General features: G+C 45.7%; 1 protein-coding gene across 5 annotated transcripts; it reads right to left on the bottom strand.

Moving 5' to 3' along the window:
- Positions 1 to 111: 111 nt before the first annotated feature.
- scn4aa (sodium channel, voltage-gated, type IV, alpha, a) lies at positions 112 to 19,786 on the bottom strand. 5 transcript variants are annotated; one of them, XM_062378390.1, is made up of 27 exons: positions 19,637 to 19,786; positions 13,603 to 13,906; positions 13,228 to 13,346; positions 13,053 to 13,130; positions 12,846 to 12,974; positions 12,649 to 12,740; positions 12,241 to 12,513; positions 12,092 to 12,155; positions 11,871 to 12,012; positions 11,568 to 11,765; positions 11,239 to 11,409; positions 11,027 to 11,156; positions 10,327 to 10,565; positions 10,069 to 10,242; positions 9,611 to 9,967; positions 6,835 to 7,320; positions 6,458 to 6,499; positions 6,139 to 6,271; positions 5,883 to 6,037; positions 5,590 to 5,763; positions 5,360 to 5,482; positions 4,437 to 4,718; positions 4,297 to 4,350; positions 3,583 to 3,720; positions 3,367 to 3,471; positions 2,866 to 3,136; positions 112 to 2,701 (listed from the first exon to the last, which is right to left on the bottom strand). In XM_062378390.1, the coding sequence occupies exons 2-27, from the start codon at positions 13,855 to 13,857 to the stop codon at positions 1,401 to 1,403; spliced, it is 5,685 nt and encodes a 1,894-aa protein (XP_062234374.1). In that variant the 5' UTR covers positions 13,858 to 13,906; positions 19,637 to 19,786; the 3' UTR covers positions 112 to 1,400. The 5 variants fall into 5 exon arrangements, with proteins under 5 accessions (XP_062234374.1, XP_062234370.1, XP_062234372.1 ...); XM_062378386.1 differs by lacking the exons at positions 13,228 to 13,346; positions 13,603 to 13,906; positions 19,637 to 19,786 and having other exon boundaries at positions 13,053 to 13,136; XM_062378388.1 differs by lacking the exons at positions 13,228 to 13,346; positions 13,603 to 13,906; positions 19,637 to 19,786 and having other exon boundaries at positions 12,846 to 13,155.
- Between the last annotated feature and the right edge of the window lie 209 nt (positions 19,787 to 19,995).

Here is a 19,995-nt window from a genome sequence, read left to right on the forward strand (position 1 = left end):
TTTCCCATTCCCAAATTTCATGTCTGCAGTGCAGCGTGTTTGTGGTAATGGCCACCAGGGGGCGTCACATTACCAGTGTAGCTCCACAAACAACACCGGTTTGATAAGCTCTTACATTTCCCTAACAGAACTTTATTCTAACAACATTGTTACAACTTTTTACAATAACAAAATGATATAAATAAACAATACAGAGGAACAGAGTGTATATACAAGCAACACTGACTGTGGGTGGAGCAGTAATGACTTCCCCTCCATTAGAAATGTAAACAAAAGGAGGACACCACCTTGTGAATATGACTGCGCCCGCAGGATAAGACAAAGAGACAAAGAGACCCCTCACAGAGGACACGTTCGATTTTTCTGTCTTCCTCCAGGGGTTTGATGTTAAAACAGTGATGAACACACGGACGAGAGAAGAGGCCGTCTTCTACAGTCTAGTGTAAAAAAAAAAGAAAACTAGAAAAAGTGCTTATGTTATTTATATTCAGAGTAAGACATATTCAATTCAGTTAAGACTTACGAAACAGCAAGTGAAGCAACCTTTCTATGTGAGGACAGGATGATGAGATCCACAGTTCATAAACAAAATAGTTTCTACAGGAACTTTTAAACTCCTGTGGGGCTGCACTTGAGAAATTCAATTAAGATGGAGCCAAAAGACGAGAGTCCACACTTGGTATAACCTGAGGCAAAACTTCCATTGAACACGAACAGCAATTTACCAAAGGACTTATATGTCATCACTAGAATTATTCTTGTTTAATAGACAGAAACGGAGGTTAGTGGTTGTGTCCGGCAGTCAAACGTCACAGAGGTTGTTTTTTACTCTTTCTTTCAATCAATATCCGACAGTCACAGAAAAACTAAACAGTTTTATAAGACATGCATAAAGCAGTGATGAAATCATCTGAGGCAACAGGAAGGTCTCTCAGTCTCACTGAGTCAACTGCGCTTACTTGACCTGGAAGGGGTAAAAATAGTGCAATACAAACTGGGCCTCCTGAGCGAGCCAGTCGGGGGGACACATGTTAAGAGCATTAGCCGGCTCGTATTAATGTTAACAGTGATAATTCAGAAATCAAGGATTCGCTGGTGGACTGGGACCGATCTGATCCAGATGTGCTCAGTGTTGACGCAGGAAGAAATCATTACGTTTTGGTGCAGATCCATTTCATTGTTTTGTCAGAGAATAATTAATGGATCTTGATTTAAAATAAATTGTGTTTGCAATTTGGTTCAGATCCAAATCAAATACATTATTATTTTTTTAGAGAAAACCATGAATTTAAATGGTGAAAAACAAAGTTTAAAACATTCCGTGGCTCCGTGTCAGCGCTTCATCTAACGTAGAAAATTTGCATCATTATAGGTTAAATATAAAAAGACAACAGTGCTTGTTATACGATGGACTCTCTCAGGTTGGCGTCTACAGGGAGGAGCTGTCGGTCGGGGGCAGAATGTAGTAAAACCTCATTAGTAATTTCTACAAGTACGACCATGACATGTGGCTCGGGGGGTTCAGGGCCACACTGGGCCCCTGTGTGCTGGGACACTGTCTCAGGATTGGGAGGCTCTTGGTTTGCCAGAGTTTCCAGAGCAGCCTGCTCCATCTCCTCCGCCAGCTCTGCTTTGCTCCCATAGAGCACTCCCAGCTTCCGTGCGAGCAGCCCCTCCCTTTCTGGCGGATCATCACCTCCATCCTTTTTGCCCGACCTCTTGGAGCGGTGCATGAAAGCGGCGTGGCGTATGCAGCGTTTCAGCAGGTGGGTGCGGTAAGCCCTCTGAATGACCACAGCAGCCATGTGCTCCTCCTTGTGGCGCATCGTTGTGGTAATCGGTGCAAAGGAGTCGGATGTGGGGTTGTTCAGGATGAATTTCGCCTCTATGCTCTCCTTCATTGCCGCCATCTCCACCGTGTCTCCCAGGACTATCTTTGTGACGGCCAGCAAGACATCCAGGCAGTGGATCCTGTCCCCGATGACCAGCGGCATGTCCATCTCGATCAGGCGGAGCCGGTTGGGCTTGGCCACCCTGAGCGGCTCCTGCAAGGCGTCACAGAAATCGAAGAGCCTGCTGTACTCGATGAACTGAGTCCCGTCCAAGTCGAACTTCTCCCACGTCTCGTTGAACATGTCGAAGTCCTCCTCGCAGAGCGCGTCACCGCTCTCCTCCTGCGCCACGTTGAAGTTCTCCAAGATGATGGCGATGTACATGTTGACCACCACCAAGAATGTGACGACTATGTAGCTGCAGAAGAAGATCATGGCCATGCCCGGGTTGCCACAGTTCCCCAGAACGTCAGTTCCCGGGTTCTCAAAGTTTGGATCACAGTCCGGAAAGTTGCTGTTCAGCATCGGGAGCAGAAGCCCGTCCCAGCCCGCCGACGTGGTGATCTCAAACAGGCAGATGATGCTGCCGCCAAACGTCTCAAAGTTAAAAATGTCATCGATCCCAGCCCCCTTCTTGACATAGGCAAAGTTTGACATGCCAAATATGGAGAATATGAACATGATGAGGAAGAGTAGGAGACCAATATTGAAGAGGGCAGGAAGTGACATCATCAGAGCGAAGAGAAGCGTCCGGATGCCCTTGGCGCCTTTAATAAGACGCAGAATCCTGCCTATTCTGGCAAGTCTGATCACTCTGAACAGAGTGGGCGACACAAAGTACTTCTCAATGAGGTCAGAGAGCATCGTGCCTGAAACCAAACCAGACAGACGACAATCAGAGAAAACATCTAAGGAGTCTAAGATATATACATTTTTTACTTTCTTTAATAACTGACCAAAAATATTGAACTTTTTCACGATATTCTACTTTTCTGTATTCCAAATCTGTGCTCCTAACGCACAAGGTACCCACCAGCTATCGACAAGATGACCACAACAAAGTCAAAGACGTTCCACCCGTTGGTGAAGAAGTACTGTCGCAGGGCGAAGAGCTTCAACACACACTCCCCGGTGAAGACGCTGATGAACGCCAGGTTCACTTTAAAGAGGAAATCCTCCATCTCTGGGCTCTGGTTGTCCGTCTCCACCATCATGCTGACCATGTTGAGGCAGATGAGCACCATGATGAAGATGTCAAAGAACTGCTGAGTGATGAGGTCAAACACCACGCCCTGGATTGGGTTCTGCAGGGTCAGAGGGAGAGCAGGGTGAGGCCGTGGGAAACACAAACCCGCTGGGGTCATTTGACCTGTTGGTCAGCACGGGGGTCATGGATGACATCATGCTGCCATGCAGACCGATTTGTCGACAACATCAAACCATGCGAAAGATCATTTGTACCTTTATTAAACTACTTGATAATCAAAATCAATAATCCCTGACTGACATAATCAGTTATAAATGAGTGACGTACTGTCGGACGTGGAATCGGCTTCTGTGGCTTCTTTGACCCGAGTTTCTTCATGGCTTCGTAGTATTTCTTCTGTTCCTCAGTCAGAAATATGTCTTTATCTCCAAAGTGCAGACACAACATAAGAATATTAATTCAGCGACAAGGCTTGTGTGCCTTTTTCATGAAAAAGCATCCCTTCTACTTTAGACTGATTCTTGTTCAAAGTGTGACACTTATCTTTTTCTTTTGTTGGTTGAAATTGTCAATAATGACGCCGATGAAGAGATTGAGAGTGAAGAAGGCGCCGAAGATGATGAAGATGACAAAGTAGATGTACATGTAGAGGTTGATCTCATAAGACGGTTGCTCTTCCACCTGGAAGGAACAAAACATTTTAAATAATTTAAAACATTATAAGAAGAAGCTATTTTTTCTCTGGTAATCTTTTTATATAAGTAGATCAAGCATAAAAGACGACTGTGAGACAGAGCAGGGAGAAACTGAAATGTGATACAGGTCAGGAAGGTCACTGGTTGGTCCAGAGTCACTTTACTATCACCATCTGTCACGTACAGTATATATTACATATATATTTAATTAAGTTAAAGAGCAGGATGGCGTTAAAAGTGGGGAAGGGGAAATATATACTGAAGGGAAAAGCAGCTTTCGTTTTAGAATTATAGTAAATAAAATATCATATAATATAAATACATACAGTCCTTGAAAATAGGGACTTTGAAAAGGTTATAGTTCCAAATCATTAATACATCAATTTAATCTTTGTTTTCAAACATTGAAAAAAAATAAGAATGTATAAAAACGATTCCACATCCGAGGCAAATGAGAGACTGATGTTTAGAACCAAGGATAGATTGTCTGATAATAAATATTGCATCATATTGTAACACTTCAAAAACAAACACTTTACGTTTCATTTCTGGTAATAATCACCTCTCTTGAGTCCACAGCAGCGTACATGATGTCCATCCAACCTTTGAACGTTGCCTGAAAACGCAAAGATCAACATCTACATTTTCTTTTTCACCATAAACCTCAACCATAAGCTTCATAACTCAACAGCGCCGCCCCACCACTTGAAGCAGCGACAGGTAGCCTTGCCCCACGTTGTCGTAGTTGACTTTGACGTTGACCCAGCGCGCCTCCTGCGTGGCCTCCTCGACGGCCATGCAGTCGCTCATGTTGTTGACCTCAGTGATGGGGAAGAGCTCCTCCGTGGTGGTGTTGATGCAGTGGTAGAACTTGCCAGCGAACAGGTTCACTCCCATGATGCTGAAGATGAGCCAGAAGATCAGACACACCAGGAGCACGTTGAAGATGGAGGGAATCGCCCCGACGAGAGCGTTCACCACCACCTGCCCGAGAGAGAGGACTCTGTTAGAAGTGACATGTATACACAACTGTTTCCTGATGTATGGTGATTGGACGACTGAACAACTAACTTGGTATGAGTCACTGGCATGTCAGTCAGAGCCTCTTACCTCAGTCAGCTCTGTGAAAGCAGCCGTGGTGTAAGCATGTGTTCAACAAACATAACAAGGAAAAGCTGGTCAATACATTCGACTCTCGAAATCAATGAGTCGATTTACACGTGGCATTAAATGTTTGGTCATCATTTACTAAAACACTTGTTGCATTATTTGATCGATCTCTTCTTCACTCTATTCACGAGTATCTTGAATATAACGCTAGCTGCCTAGATGCTACATCGCTACTTGGGAGCAAATAATCACGTATTTCTGCCTACAATGTAATTTATATGGATTAACAACACATTTGCATTTGTGTTCAACGTGGCACAATGTGTCCCCGAACAACCTGCTGAACTGGTTCGGCTAATGGATCACAATCTGTCCTCAAAGCATCTCGAGTGAGTTTACACCTGAACCCTCATGTGGTCGAGCTCTCTCCGATTGCAACCCAATCACCAAGAATGCATTTTAAAGGCAGGTGTAAATGGGGGTGTTGTTAGCAATGCACATTACTCATAACTCACCCTCATCCCTTCAAATCTGGACAATGCTCGGAGAGGCCTCAGCGCCCTGAGGGTTCTGAGGGATTTGATTGGTCCGAGGTCAGAGTAGCCCATCCAGTTGGCAACTAAACTAATCAGGGAAATCTGGGGCAGAATCAAAACATTTCCTATTCAAGTGTTACCAACAACGTTATCTGGTGTAAACCGTGTCTGTATGCATGTGCTGTGGACAAGAAGACATCAAAACTTACAAATACAATGAAGAAGTCCAGCCAGCACCAGGCGTTGGTGAAGTAGGTCTTGAAGCCGTACGCGACCCATTTAAGGACCATCTCGATGACAAAGACGTAGGTGAAAACTTTGTCAGCATACTCCAGAATAATTTTGATGGTTCGGCGTCTTTCTATGTATATGTCTTCAAAGGCCTGCCAAAAGAGGACATTCAATACCTCGACACACGTCCCGACAGCATAACAGTATTTTCGGACCCGATTATAAAACAGTCTGCACTTCTAAATCTGTTGCACTGATGACAGCCACTAACCAGAGCCCCGCTGCTGAGCAAGATCATGAAGATGATGAAGGTCTCAAACCAGTCGTGCTCCACAATAGTGAAACAAGCCTTGCGGAGGTTCCACCACTTCTTGCCTCTACCTTGGGTGATGTCCACAGTCAGAAATGGCCAGCGACTCACACATTCTGGGGAGGGAGGGTAGGTAGTCTTAGATTTCAGGAGCATGAACCCTGGTACAATGAATACAAAGCCTAGTCGTCCGAGTTGGTCTACAGGGTGTCTATACCGTCGGTGAAGCAGGCCTCCGGCTCCACTGCTTCCGGCTCCTCCTCTTCCACCTCTTCTGGTTCAGGCTCAGGTGGTTGGTAGTCCACTGTGCTGCATATCGAAGAATCCCCGTCACACAGAGCACCCATCAGCTGGACAAGAATCACAAAAGCAGTTGATTAACAAAAAGGTGAAACTAATTCACGATTCTCCCCGCGGCCATTGTTATTTTGAGCAGAACCCATGTAGAGCAATCATCTGCACATGAGTCAACCTGTAGTACTGGATCAATTTTTGAACAGTGTTAAGTGTTTGTTGATGTCCGCAGAGTTACTCACTTTGACATTTCTTGACATAGTGACTTCATCTTCTGAGTTTTCCTGGAACAGACCAAAATGGCCATGTTACAAACCATCGGTGCAACGAAGACACAGGTCAGATAGATAGATAGATAGATAGATGGATGGATGGATGGATGGATGGATGGATGGATGGATGGATGGATGGATGGATGGATGGATGGATGGATGGATAGATGGATAGATAGATAGATAGATAGATAGATAGATAGATAGATAGATAGATAGATAGATAGATAGATAGATAGATAGATAGATAAAAACAGACAGATGGCTAGATAGAAAGACAGATATCAAGCTAGTTAGCTGGATAGATTGATGGAGGCCGACATACAGAAACATAGATGTTATCTTACTGTGTTCTGGTTGCTCTCTTCATCTAACATCTCTGAGTCAATAGCGTCATCATCATCGTCGTCATCGTCGTCTTCATCATCTTCATCATCTTCCTCGCCCAGGTTTTCAAAGTCCGACTCTCCCTGGGCGATTGGCACAATGAGACTGAGCTCTCCGTCCATGAGAACTCCAGAAGGCCGGCCTTCAACCAGACAGTTAGATATCCCGTCGGCCATTTTGAAATCCTGACAGGTGTCTAAGTGGTTCATTTCGATTCCTTCCATTTTGGGGTCCGAGCCATCCGTCGGAGCCTCCTCGGGGCCCCTGGGTTTTCTGTTGAGATTCTCCTGAACGATTCGCACGACGAACGCTTTGAACCAGTCGATACCTCGCGTGATCCTGCCGATGGCGATCTGGAGGTTGTTCATCTCCCCGTCCTCGTCTCCCGCTGAGAGGTTGTCCCCGCTGAACGAGCTGAGGAGCAAGGCCAGGAAGAGGTTCAGCACCTGAGGACAGAACCACAAGGAGTGAAGAGGTGCACGAAATAACGCACAATAATGTACGTCTGATTTGCTTTTTGTTTATGCAGAATTTAGTGAATGAGAAAATGGCTTTCATTACTATTTGTCTCAGGTTAAGAGGGTGCGAACATGATAGTGTCATATTATCCCCACATTTGTCGTCACTGGGTCGAAGTGTGTCGACAACGCTGAACTAAACACAGTAGTGCGGAACGCTCGTTGGTGCTGTGATGAAGCATCAGTAAATATTTTGTTGTCTGCCTCGAGTTGCAGACGCAGCTATCTTTAGTTTCTCGAACCTGTTGGTCAGTTTCTCGGTTCCTATTTCCCAGGTTTAGCGGGAGATCATGGTTACAAAAGCCGATCTCTTTCATTGCAGAGCTCTGGCCATGAATCAGTAAAGACGGCTGAGGGGGGAAAAGGATGAGCTGATGAACACAAGAGGCCGCCAGTGGAGGTAAAAAGCTTTTCAGCATTCACGATGAACAAGATATTGTTGACACTGAGCCAGAAATATCACAGCAGAGATCCGGAGGTGTGGAGAGTTTGAACTGAAGTTTGAACTTAATCTGACATTTTGAGAAATACGCATTCGAGAGAAGTGCAAAGGGAACTCTCATAAATTTAAACTAAATCTTAAACTACAGCCCAGTTCCCTTTGTGGAAGTTTATAGTCTGGTGATGGGCAAACATTTTTTAACATTTGTATGACTTTTTTCGTGGTACTATCAGAAGTTTGTCAAAGAAAAGTACAAATTATTTAGCTAAATGTTCATTTTAAAGTTTGAGGAAGAACTCGTCATTTATACTTCTTTATCCTAATCATCTCAACTATAATTTAATTTAAAAAAAGTATTATTTCAAAGAACAGGAAGTGATCAGAGAGGTTATGTTAAAAAAATATAAATGAGCTCAAGAGAAAAAATATATAATCAGCACAAAATGCTCCTCATGTCCCCGACACATGCAAGTCGAATCCACTCTGCTCCACATGTTGTGGTGCTGATGGCCCGACCCGATCACCTCTTCATCAATTACAGCTCAATCTGGGATCAGATGACTTTTCCCTTAACACCCCCATCCCCACCGCCACCGGAGCTCTGCTCGCTCAGCTGTCTGTGTTTGTTCCCCCGGCGGCAGCATGCTTACTTGAGCCGGATCTTAGCACATACTCAAGGTCAAAACCACTGTTTGATGGCTCGAGTCATTTGACTTAAATAGAACCCCCCCCCCCCCCCCTACCCTCCTCCTCTTCCATGAAGTGTGTTAAGTGAATTATCTGGCTTCATGTCAGTATGCATTTACTGTATGTGCAAGATGTCACAGTGACATCTTGGGGGGGGTTGAGTGTGAGACACAGAAAAGCCGTGACGATATTGGCACCATGCAGCCGGCTGAATACCTTTGTCAGCACTTGACAATGAGCCATTTCCGTTTCATCTCTATGAATACCCTGAGAGGAAATGGTTTTGGCTCCGGTGGTAAAATGTGATGCCGAAATGAAGTGTGAGAGCTGATCATCCGTGATCCGTGAGGCCAAGACAAAATGTCAGGGACTGTGGAAAGTATGTTCCTGCACCAGACACTCTTCTTCACCGAGCATCCTAATCTCTGCTGCCTCTTCTTCATACAGATTCCCCCAGTCACAGAGTATAAATATTAGCTCTGTTCACAGATTCTAGTAGAGTTGTAGCCCCACAACAAATACCAGACATGTTGCTATGCCCTGTCCCCCAGCCGTGTCTGCCTGTCCTTGGCATCCCCCCCCCCCCCCACACACACACACACACACACTCTCCTGGCATTATAGTAAGATCATTGTAAGATTTAGAAAGATTTTAAAAAACAGCTTCTCAGCTTTACAGCTTCACAGTAGCAGCAGCTGGACAACATGTCAGTATTGAGGTGGAACATGGGTGTGAGTGCTTTGTGAGCAGATAGAATATGAACGCTGACTTTTGCACATTTGGAGCCTGCACAGTAGCAAGGGATGGAGACGTGGTGGCAAGGTTCCATTCAATACAAGCCGTGGACCAATCAGGAGTCAGTCTCAAATGTTATTCAGGACCCCATTGCGTTTTATATAATCAAATAACTAATTAAAATGAAACATATATTTGAGAAAAATCTTGTTTGACGCATACTTTTTATCTTTTAGTTTGGTCCATTTACATGGACGAGATATGGAGAACCTGTCCTTTGGAGGACCTGTCATGTTGTCCATCTTTATATACTTTTCCAATGTGTGTAGAAACTGAATAACTGTCGCACCTACCACAAGATTTCCGATGACCATGACCATCATGAAGACAACCAAACACATCCCAGCTCCTGCCACCTCCATGCAGTCCCACATGGTCTCGATCCACTCCCCGCACAGGATGCGGAACACGATGAGGAACGAGTGGAAGAAGTCGTGCATGTGCCAGCGTGGCAGCTCGCAATCCAAGGAGATCTTGCACACGCAGTCCTTGTAGTTCTTCCCAAAGAGCTGCATGCCCACCACGGCGAAGATGAAGACAATGATGGCCAGCACCAGAGTCAGGTTTCCTAAAGCGCCCACCGAGTTACCGATGATCTTGATCAGCATGTTGAGCGTTGGCCAGGATTTGGCCAGTTTGAAGACACGCAGCTATCTCCAACACAGGACACACACAAACAGAGACAGTGAATAACAGGAAGTAATATCGCTGAGGTGAATGGATGCAAATGACACAAGTCGGTGTTTCTCACCAGACGGAAGGACCTGAGGACAGAGAGGCCCTGGACATTCGCCAGCCCCAACTCCACGAGACTGAGTGAGACAATGATGCTGTCGAAGATGTTCCAGCCAACTTGGAAGTAATAGTATGGAGCCATTGCAACGAGCTTGAAGACCATCTCCGCTGTAAAGATCCCTGTGAAAACCTGAAGACAAAAAAAAACATTGGTACCAATTCTATGGTAAAGAAGAAAGTTGCGTGATGATGTTCCAAAGCTGCAGATATTCACCAGATTCCCCACTAAGAGCATGTATTCAAACTCTGGAGACATGGGGTAGTGCTCCATGGCCATGAAGAGGGTGTTGAGCACGATGCAGATGGTGATGGTCAAGTCCACGAAAGGGTCCATCACCACAAAGTACATCCAGTTTTTAAAGACCACCCAGGAAGGGGAGCAGTCCCACTTCAGGAACTTGTCAGCAAACTTGTACCAGCCGGGTGGGCACGGCCTCTGGGCATCCTCCAACTCTAGACAAGGACAGGGAAGACAAAGAATGATGCAGTCTATCGGCGGTTTCATGGGTTATCTTTAAGTGATGATGAGGACACAGCTCACAGAATGCTATGCCGAGGGACATTTAAATTCTCACTGTGCCAGGTCGGAGTTGAGCTGAAATAGCCCGAGCTTAACAGGGATTTCTACTGCATACAATGTGATTAGCCCGACTGGACAATGCTACTGTATTAGCCTTAACAACTGCTGGATAATCTATGCCATTTGCGCTCGTGTTACAGAACCTACAGCTAAGCCTTGTGTATTTCTTCATTCCCTGAAGGCACTTGGCACCTCTAAACATATTCCCCCCGCTGCGTTGAACACAAACAGGATCCTGAAATAGGCCTTGTGGTGTTGTGTCATCTACTTGTGTTAGTATAAGCAAATATATTAATAAGCGAGTGCTGGTGGATTTTTTTTAATTACACGGTACCTTCCATGGCAGCTGCAGTGAGCACCGTCATAGCGCTCGCCCTCCTCTGTGTCAGGCCGGGTCCGTCCAGATGGAGCATGCTGGGCACGGAGCTCAGTGACCTTTCCTCGAGTTCGTAATCTGCAGCAGGCTGTGAAGGGAAGTGATAATTAAAATAAATTGAATGAAGTTAGTTGCAAGCTCCCGTAGAAATCTCCCTAGCCCCGACTAACCTTAACCATGGTGGGTGCTCTGACGAGTATGTGGGGGATAACTCTCCCGTTGCAATCCTTGACGATGTCGTCACGTTCGAGACTCAGTTCATCGTCCCCCAACTGAGACGACGTGCGATGACTCATCGACTTCTTACTGGTTAAAGTGGCTCGGCTCCCAAGATTCAGAGGCTGTCGGGTCGAAGGTTCAGTTTTACCACAAACTGATTTATATGTTGACAATTTTATAACACCTAATAGGTATTCATAATAAATCCGTGCTAAGGACCAAAACAAAATGCCCTTAATTCCTGCTGTCACTTAACAGCCTTATTACGTGAGTCAGTTACCAGGTCTTGATTCCTGAGTTGCTCCAGTAGCCGCTGGAACTCCTCCTCTTTCTCTATGGCCTCTCGCTGGGTTGCCTGATTCTGCTCGTCGTAAGCCATGGCCACCACGGCCAGGATGAGGTTGATGAGATAGAAGGATCCCAGGAAGATAATCACCACAAAGAACAGCATGTATGTCTTACCAGCCGCCCGCAGGATCTGTGTTTGAAGCAAAACAGAAGCTGCGAGAACTAAGGACAGGTTTCTCTTTCCGATTTTTTACTTTGAAGTTGTCTGTTTGCAAGAAAAGAAAGAAGTGCCAACCAGCTGGAAAAGGTTCTCCCAGTAGTCCTGAGTCATGAGTCTGAAGAGGGCGAGGAAGGCCCAGCCAAACGAGTCAAAGCTGGTGTAGCCATAGTTGGGGTTCCTCCCGGCCTTCATGCAGGTGAATCCTTCGGGGCACAATCTGTCAACAGGGAAGAAGGCTTTGCCCAAAATCTGACATAAACAGCTGCGACCAGACCGACCAGTGAGATGTTACATACCCAGCATCAGAGCTGTTCCCACAGAGTAGAGCATCGAGGCTTCCTTCCACAAAATAGTGATTATCTACAATGAAACGAGAAAAGAAGCAATGAGTTGTACTCCAGTGTGGACGCAGCCTTAAAGCAAATATAAGAGACACACTACTTACCGGAGTTTTGAATATATTCCATAAAATCAAAGGTACTGTTGGAGAACGTCGTCTGATTCCCGCCCGTGGTGTCGTTGTGCGACAGCGTGTCACCGAATGTTGCCGTGCTGTTAAACGTTTCGATCGGCCATCGCACACATTTGTGTTTCAGGTTTCCCATGAAGAGCTGAAGGCCGATGAGGGCGAACACGGCCAGAGCAAACACCGTCAGAATCATGACGTCCACCATTTTCTTCACCGACTGGATCAGAGCGGCCACGATGGTTTTCAAACCTGACAGATTACATCATCATATGAGTGCATGGGGCAAACAGGAGTGCAGTTACACTACCACTCATCTGGGATCATGACATACTCTGACACAAACATACAACTTGCAACAAGTTTTATATGAAATATTAGAAATACCAGGAATCACAGTAATTGTTTTAAGGGCTCGAAGAACACGAAACGTCCTGAGGGCCGACACATTGCCAAGGTCCACGAACTCAGTGACGTATCTGTGGGAACAAATAAAGCAGTTCATGAAACCCACAGCCAGAAGAGACGCACACACACAGATACATCTACACAACTTTTCGGAACTAGTGTCCTCAGATACTTACGCCATGCTGATCACCATGAAATCCAGCCAATTCCATGGATCTCGAAGGAATGTAAAAGACCCAACACAGAAACCTCTGGACAACACTTTGATTGTTGCCTCGACGGTGTAAATACCAGTGAAAACATATCTAGACAGAAACGATGCGGCGTGAGAACGAGGGACAGGAGGATTAAATATGACCAGGGAATTAATTCTGAGTACTCACTCCACGGTTTTACTCCATGCTGGTGGGTTGCTCATCGTCATGAATACACAATTCGCCAGAATCGTAATCATGATGAACAAGCTAAATAATTTAATTTCAGTATTAAGGAAAAGTATTGACATTAAGTGTTTCTTTTTTTTTACATAGACTCGGGCAACAACAGCTCAAAGGATATGAATGTATAAGAACTTTGATGCTTCCTCTCCTCAGCAAACTAAAGGGGCTCAGAACGTAGCAAGCCGGCTCCGCGTTGAACCTGAAGATTGTGTTTCCTCTGGTGATCACAACGAATGTCTGGAACACACAAAGATGATCAGTGTGAGTGTGAGGAGTCCCAGATACGAGTTGATTAAATAAACAGTGACGACAATACTGAAGTAAATACACTGAGCTGAGACACATGCGTTCCTGACATGAAACAGTATACAATGTCTAAGGGATACTGAATGCAGTTGAAACAGCAGAAATAGAAAATGTAACACATCCTGTGGTAATTTAATGTGAGGACATGGAGTCTAAGTAAATACTAAGTGAACCCAGATGATCTGACGTTCTGTCCTTTGTAGAAGGGGTCCAGGTCCTCCAGAGGCGTGTTGAGCATCTCCGGTGGAGGGTCTCCGTAGATCATGGGCAGGCTCTTCCCCGCCTCCAGGTCAGCGTTCGGAGCGTCTGTCGTCTCATCCTCATGGCCCGCTACTTCGGCAGCCTTTTTTCTCTCCTCCTTGACCCTCTCGATCTCCGCCAGTGACTCCTGGGTGAAGGGGCGGAACGCAGCGGTGCCTCGGGGAGGGAAGACGGGCGCCATCTTCGCATCGCGAAGGGATACCGCCTCACCAGGGTCTCCCTAGAAGAAGCTGGAGGGAGGACAGTCGGTAAGCAGAGGATATATAATGTGTCAGCAGACCACATCACTGAAACACAGACTGAGTTCACCATCACGGAACTATGACACAATCCTTAATTCTGGCAGAAATGGACAACAGCTCTTCACAATCTTTATTTGTCTGACGTGATGATACAACTTTTATCGTCCGGCATTCCCTGATTTTGACTAAATCTAATTTTATCTTTGTAATGGGCGGTAGTGCCTAAATTTCAGTCACCTATTTCTTAAAATGACAGAAACCATGTGAAGATTCTCAGTCCTCCATGTTCAGAGGTTGAACAAGTGTCCGTTGGCAGCTGGAACTGCTTGTGTTACCCGTAGACGTTTCAGATCTTCTTCACTTACTAATGACACCTTTCAGTTATTCAAACCTTTGTGGGAACATAGGAAAACAAGTACAGACCCACAGCCACTCATTTTGAGGACTGTTTATTGACCAGCCCCAGCATGTCCCAAGTGTTGGTGATGATCATAGTTTGCCTTGATCCGTATCCAAACCCCTCAGCCTCACCAAGACCCCCCCGAACCCTTACCCCCTGGTTCCTGCCCTCCACCCTGTGCCCCACATCTCTTAACAGACACCAAGGTAACAAAATGAAGAGACGGCACTCAGGACGAGGGCCTGGACTTTCCCACCGTTCTAAAGAGACCACGGCATTGCTGGTGTACATCAGATTACTTATTAGCTTAGCAGACACTCCACGTCTGGTCCAAGTGGCGTTTGCTTACATGCTTTGATGTGTTTAGCAACCAGTCAACATCACTTGGTTTCGTCAGGAGCAGCTGAGGTTAGACCTCTGCTGTCACGCAAGCAAATATTGCAGTAAAGTAGTTTCTAAATAGGACGGATTTCCCAATATAAAAAACAGGGTGTATTTACCACATAGCAAAAGTATTAATATGTCATTTGAATGATTTTAGGTTTTATGCTTTTAAAAGTTGAAGAACAAAAACAGAACAAACACAGATCAATGAAAACTAACTCATCAGTTGAATTAATCAGAGAATTAATTAAACACACAAATACACACACACACACACACACACACACACCCTGGTAACAGCACATGAAAAGATGAGCTGCTGAGTTGTGTAGAGACACGGAGGCCGACTGAGCTATCAGCAGGACAGGACCGACAGTGACACCGCGCTCGAACTTCCTCACCAGGAGAGAAAAATCGTGCAATCACACACATACGAGGGCGACGCACACACTCGCACAGATTCGATGGCCGCCCAGCTGCTCCGGGCAGTCAAGACGGAGCATCGAGTTACAGAAGCCCGATGACTCCGCTCATTCCTTCCTGGCTGAGCCTTTGCTCTGCGCCTCTCATCCCTCCGATAAACAGGACAGGCTGCCAACTCATCTGACCGACTTGCCTCCTTCCCTCCACAGGAGGCCCCAAACCCACCAGGCCCCAAACCCACCAGGCCTCCAGCACTTTACAACCAGCCCTGCCATTCGACCCTGGAGCCTCTAAATCCCTTTTTCACACAACACAGTATTTTATCATCGCACACACATCACTCATCGAATCTGCTCCAGACACCAGCTCTCTGTCTGGTCAGCGTTTCCTTTTTTTTTTATTACCAATATCAACCTCAGTGTCATTCAATCATTCTCCCGCTCGTCATCCCATTTCAAAACATACTGGGAGCTGCAAGGCCTCAACGCCTTCGATCCCTGAGCCACCTTTAAAAAAACACCTACATCCTAAATGATAAATCCCTCAGTTGAAGGAAGCCTCGTCAGTATGACAGACACACGTCCGTCTACCAACCAATCAGAGTCCAGTCTGGGGAGACGCAGCCTACTTGCTCGGTTCAGACTTTCAGGTGAGAGAACTTCCCTCGGAGATTAGAAGGATGTGGTTTTGTATCGTGTCTTCTAAGGTCGGAGACACAACCGGTGAAACTGTATCTGACTGATCGAGATGTGTTTCCCCCTTTTGCGGATGTCAGGTATAAAGTAACACAGTATGAATCTACTCTTAAGTTAAGTGCCCCAGAATTGTTTTTCGAGAAGATCTATTTCATTACTTCCCACCTCGTTCGATCGAGGACAGGTGGCAAACTGAGGAAGAGGGGGGGGATGTTCAGAGGCCTTCCCCGACAGTAACGTATATATCATCTTGCATGTCAGTGGAGGCCATGTGACCTGTGACATTCTGCCTGAGGATATAGACGGGGTAATGTAGACACCTCTTGGTTACAGAAGCCGACCTTGGAATGCTAATGCCAATATTCACCTCCGGAAACAAACCCAACTAGCTTCAGGGTTTTTTGACACAAGGGCAACGTGAGTTCACACGGCTGCAGAGGCCTTCATCTCGTAAACAGCGGAGAAGTCGAGTTCTCCACATTTCAGATCGCACTTGGTAAACATTTTGGTATACACGTGTTGGTATAAGTTCAGTGCCCCAAGGATGCCGGGGGGTTCTGCGGCATCACGGCCGGTGGGTCAGATGGTGGCGTGACGGCCATTACTCCACCGTCACATGCCCCCGGAATGTGGTCAAGTTGTAAACGACAGATCCACAGAACAAACAAGGCCCCCCCCCCCCCTCCCTCCGCCCCCGTTTTCTCACGGGGTCGAATCTCAATGCTGTGGTTCACTCGCTCCCTGCTTGCTTCAACACCTTGTCACCTGCCAGTTAACCTTGTATTTCAAACCCTATAGGGAGCCACATTAAAGCTGACCTCTCCACCTGCTGCTGCTGCTGGACATCACAGCTGCAAGCTCGGACTTTTAATTGAACAACTAGCAGGTGTATGCACAGTTGCACAATATCTCTACATGCACAATAGTTGAGACATACATCCCCACTACTTATGATCCCAGAATTTGATTTAAGGCTGCAGTGAATGTTTCCCTTCAACCAGGATCAGAGGAAACTTCGGGGGTCTTGAATCTCACTTCTTAAGTAACTCGAGCTGTTTTGAGGTAAACCATAAATGTAAGATCAACTTTGTGGCATCACCAAGAACAGGGAGGTCTCAGATAGATTGTGTTGCTGCTTTTCTAAACAGATTTCACTCCGTCTCAAACGGAGTGGCTTGGCCTTTGCACTCGCTGCACAGACATCCGAGTCGATTACACGAGGAAGTGACGTGGAGAATGTTTCATGCAGCTCGTGACGGGTCAGCGGGAGATAGCATCGTATTCATACCAACGATTGAGTCCATAAAAGACACACACCCCCGTCGAGGATCTGCTCGCTCACGTTCCACTCATCTGTTTAACAAATAACACATCTGTTCCCATGTGTGGAAAATATGTCAAACGCTGCTAAATGTACATTTTGAGGACAAAATGCTGAACTTTAACCTTATTTCACCTTTGAATACTGTGGAAAATACTCAGGCCCAGCCAAGCAGTCACATGGGTTCAGTTGGTGAAAGAAACTCAAAACCGACACCTTCTGCGTCCAAGAACATGTGATGCGAGACACACATACACACTCCACAGACGCGTCTTATTCCACATCGTGCACATTGAAAGAGACATAAATCTGGATCTTATGCCACCTTTAGCTCACATGAGACGACACAGGTGAGCGGCGATCACGTCCCGGAGGAGATTCACCTCGAGTCAACAACGTCTCAGGCAGTAGAACTCACTCCAAGAACTTCAACAACAACGAAACGATGACCCCCCCCCCCCCCCCCCCCCCCCTCCATGTGCACTGGCCCCTGTTGCTGGAGCTCCACTGCAGGAGCCCAGCTGGTTACGTACAGGCTGCAGGGCCGGGGACCACAGTGAAGATCCGTCTCCACGCTGTCCCACAACTCTGGTCTGGGCAGCAGCTGAGTAACGATTGGGTGCGAGCGTCCACAGCATCACAGCGTCTTGCCCATCTGCAATAAAGACGTGGCCTAAAAATAAAACCTTGTCCCTCTGGCAGGAGGCATCATGGGGGACAGAGAAAGTTGCAAGGTGTCCTCTGAGACACGTTCGAGTACGAGAACCTAGGCACTGATCCAATACCATGTCTTTTTATTGTATTACAAATGTTTTTGTGCAATATATCATGCCTATCATCAACACAATAAGAGACATAAATAAAGGAAATTAAATAAAAATTGACAATATAGATGTGCAGCCATAATATGCATGTATATATATATATATATATATATATATATAAATATCATATAATTTTTCTCCGATTCCCAGATATTTCAGATATTTCTCAGCAGAATGGGTGAAATACTATTGCATAGCTTTACAGAATATTAGTTTCACCCTGATAATTCTTCTTAAGAAACAATTTCAGGTATCATAGTAAAAGCCAGACCTGATTTAAGGCTGTGTCTCAACTCAGGATCCCTCAGAGGCTGCATTTGTAGACTGAATGAGTCAAAGCAACTAGGTTGTCGGAATTTAAAGACTCCATCAAATGTGTCCCTGTCCCTGATGGCTCCAGTGGGTGGACTCATCCTGGGCCTAGTCCCAGGATTCATTGTGCTTCAGTGACGACCGGTCTTTCAAAGAGGAAATGGTACCAGCAAGTCAACAGACATTAAACATTTCAAAGGCCATTAAAACCACTTTGCAGTCTTCGTGGGCCCTATAGACCACATCCTCCGAAGGATCACGGCCTACCTAGGTTATGGTGCCAGCAAGTATCACGAGCTGAGATCCTCTGAAGAACACGGCCCCTGAATTGAGACGCAGCTAAAACGTCAGCAAGTTGGAAATATTTATCAAGTATCTTATTTATCACTCTCTGTTTGAGGCAGGGTTTAATTTGAGCCGGACCAGTAGTCATCACCTCACACCGGGTGAGAACATACAGCTGTTAATGCAGATTATATATTATATTATATTATACTGCATTACTTTTCATATTGCAATCTGACACTGTTCACTGTTCACTTTTTACTTCACTTTTTATATCTTTTATCTTTTACATATTTTTATTTGGATATTTTTATGTCTAAATAATTGTTACTTTGTATAAATATTAGAAAAAGGGAGTAAATAAGAAGTAAATAGTGAGTATATATATTGTTTCTTTTTAATAGCTTTTCTTATGTGTGTTGCATTTATTGTGTTTTTATGTTTCTATGTTCATTGTATGCACCAATAACCAGAGCAAATTCCTTGTAGGTTTAAACCTACTTGGCAATAAATACTTTCTGATTCTGATTCTGATTCTGATCTGTATCTGATTCGTCCAGGTTTCAGAAACAGTCTCAGGGAAGGAAACTAGTCTGAGAGCATCTCTGTGGCCTCCAGGGAGTCTTCACCTGGCAGTTGAGGACATGGCCCTGTCGTGATGTTCAAGTGTGGCAGTAAAAACACATATTGGTCACATAACATCACCTTCACAACACAAACACACACTCACTCATGCACACATTCAAAAACACTGCTGAGACGTCATGAATCTACCAATACCAAATTTGACCCAAGCTCCATTACAGGTCTACGTTTATTATTAGAACAAAGGTGCTGCTTTTAAAACAGCATTTGATTTATTTGGCAACACGACTAATTATTTTTCAGAGCCAACAAATAAACGAAAATGTCCCACCTTCTATCTTTCAAGAGAAAAAGTAGTTTGAGCTAGTTCGAATCTTAAAACCATCAAAACTCCTTCACGAGTCAAATCCTTCAATCTGCAGCCGGAGACTTTCCCGCTTCCAAGCTTCAACCAGGAGTCGCACATGAAAACTGAAATCAGGAGGTTACCTTGCACGGTCCAGCAAATATTCCCACAGAATCCAAGAAACTTGAGAAACAAAACGCGAGTCCTCCGTCCAGCCTGTGAGGACGCAGCTCTGTGGCTGCGGGACAGCTGTTGCTGACGCAGAGTGGAGCTCCGCACTGAAACCGGAGGAGTCGCTCCAGGTAGGAAGGAGCAGATCAGACCTTTCACACGTCAGCCGCGGAGCCGCGTCCTCCTCCCGCACAGCTGGTCGCTCCTGCCCGCCTCTCCGTGCGCACAGTCCGGGGGATGGCTCCCGCTGCTGCCGCCTCGGATCTCCTCCTGCACCTCCTGCAAGTGCTCACTGTTCCTCCTGCACCTCCTGCAGTTTGTTCGTCTTTCA

Source organism: Platichthys flesus, chromosome 20 (genome assembly GCF_949316205.1).
Source record: "Platichthys flesus chromosome 20, fPlaFle2.1, whole genome shotgun sequence".
Lineage (NCBI taxonomy): Eukaryota > Metazoa > Chordata > Actinopteri > Pleuronectiformes > Pleuronectidae > Platichthys > Platichthys flesus.

Excerpts from the sequence above, each read along its gene's own strand:
- scn4aa (XM_062378390.1), bottom strand. The coding sequence starts at position 13,857 with ATGGCGCCCGTCTTCCCTCCCCGAGGCACCGCTGCGTTCCGCCCCTTC. Across the intron at positions 11,766-11,870 it reads GGGAGAACCTTTTCCAGCTG|ATCCTGCGGGCGGCTGGTAA; the intron begins GTTGGCACTTCT and ends CTTCAAACACAG. Across the intron at positions 4,351-4,436 it reads ACCTGTCGCTGCTTCAAGTG|GCAACGTTCAAAGGTTGGAT; the intron begins GTGGGGCGGCGC and ends TTGCGTTTTCAG.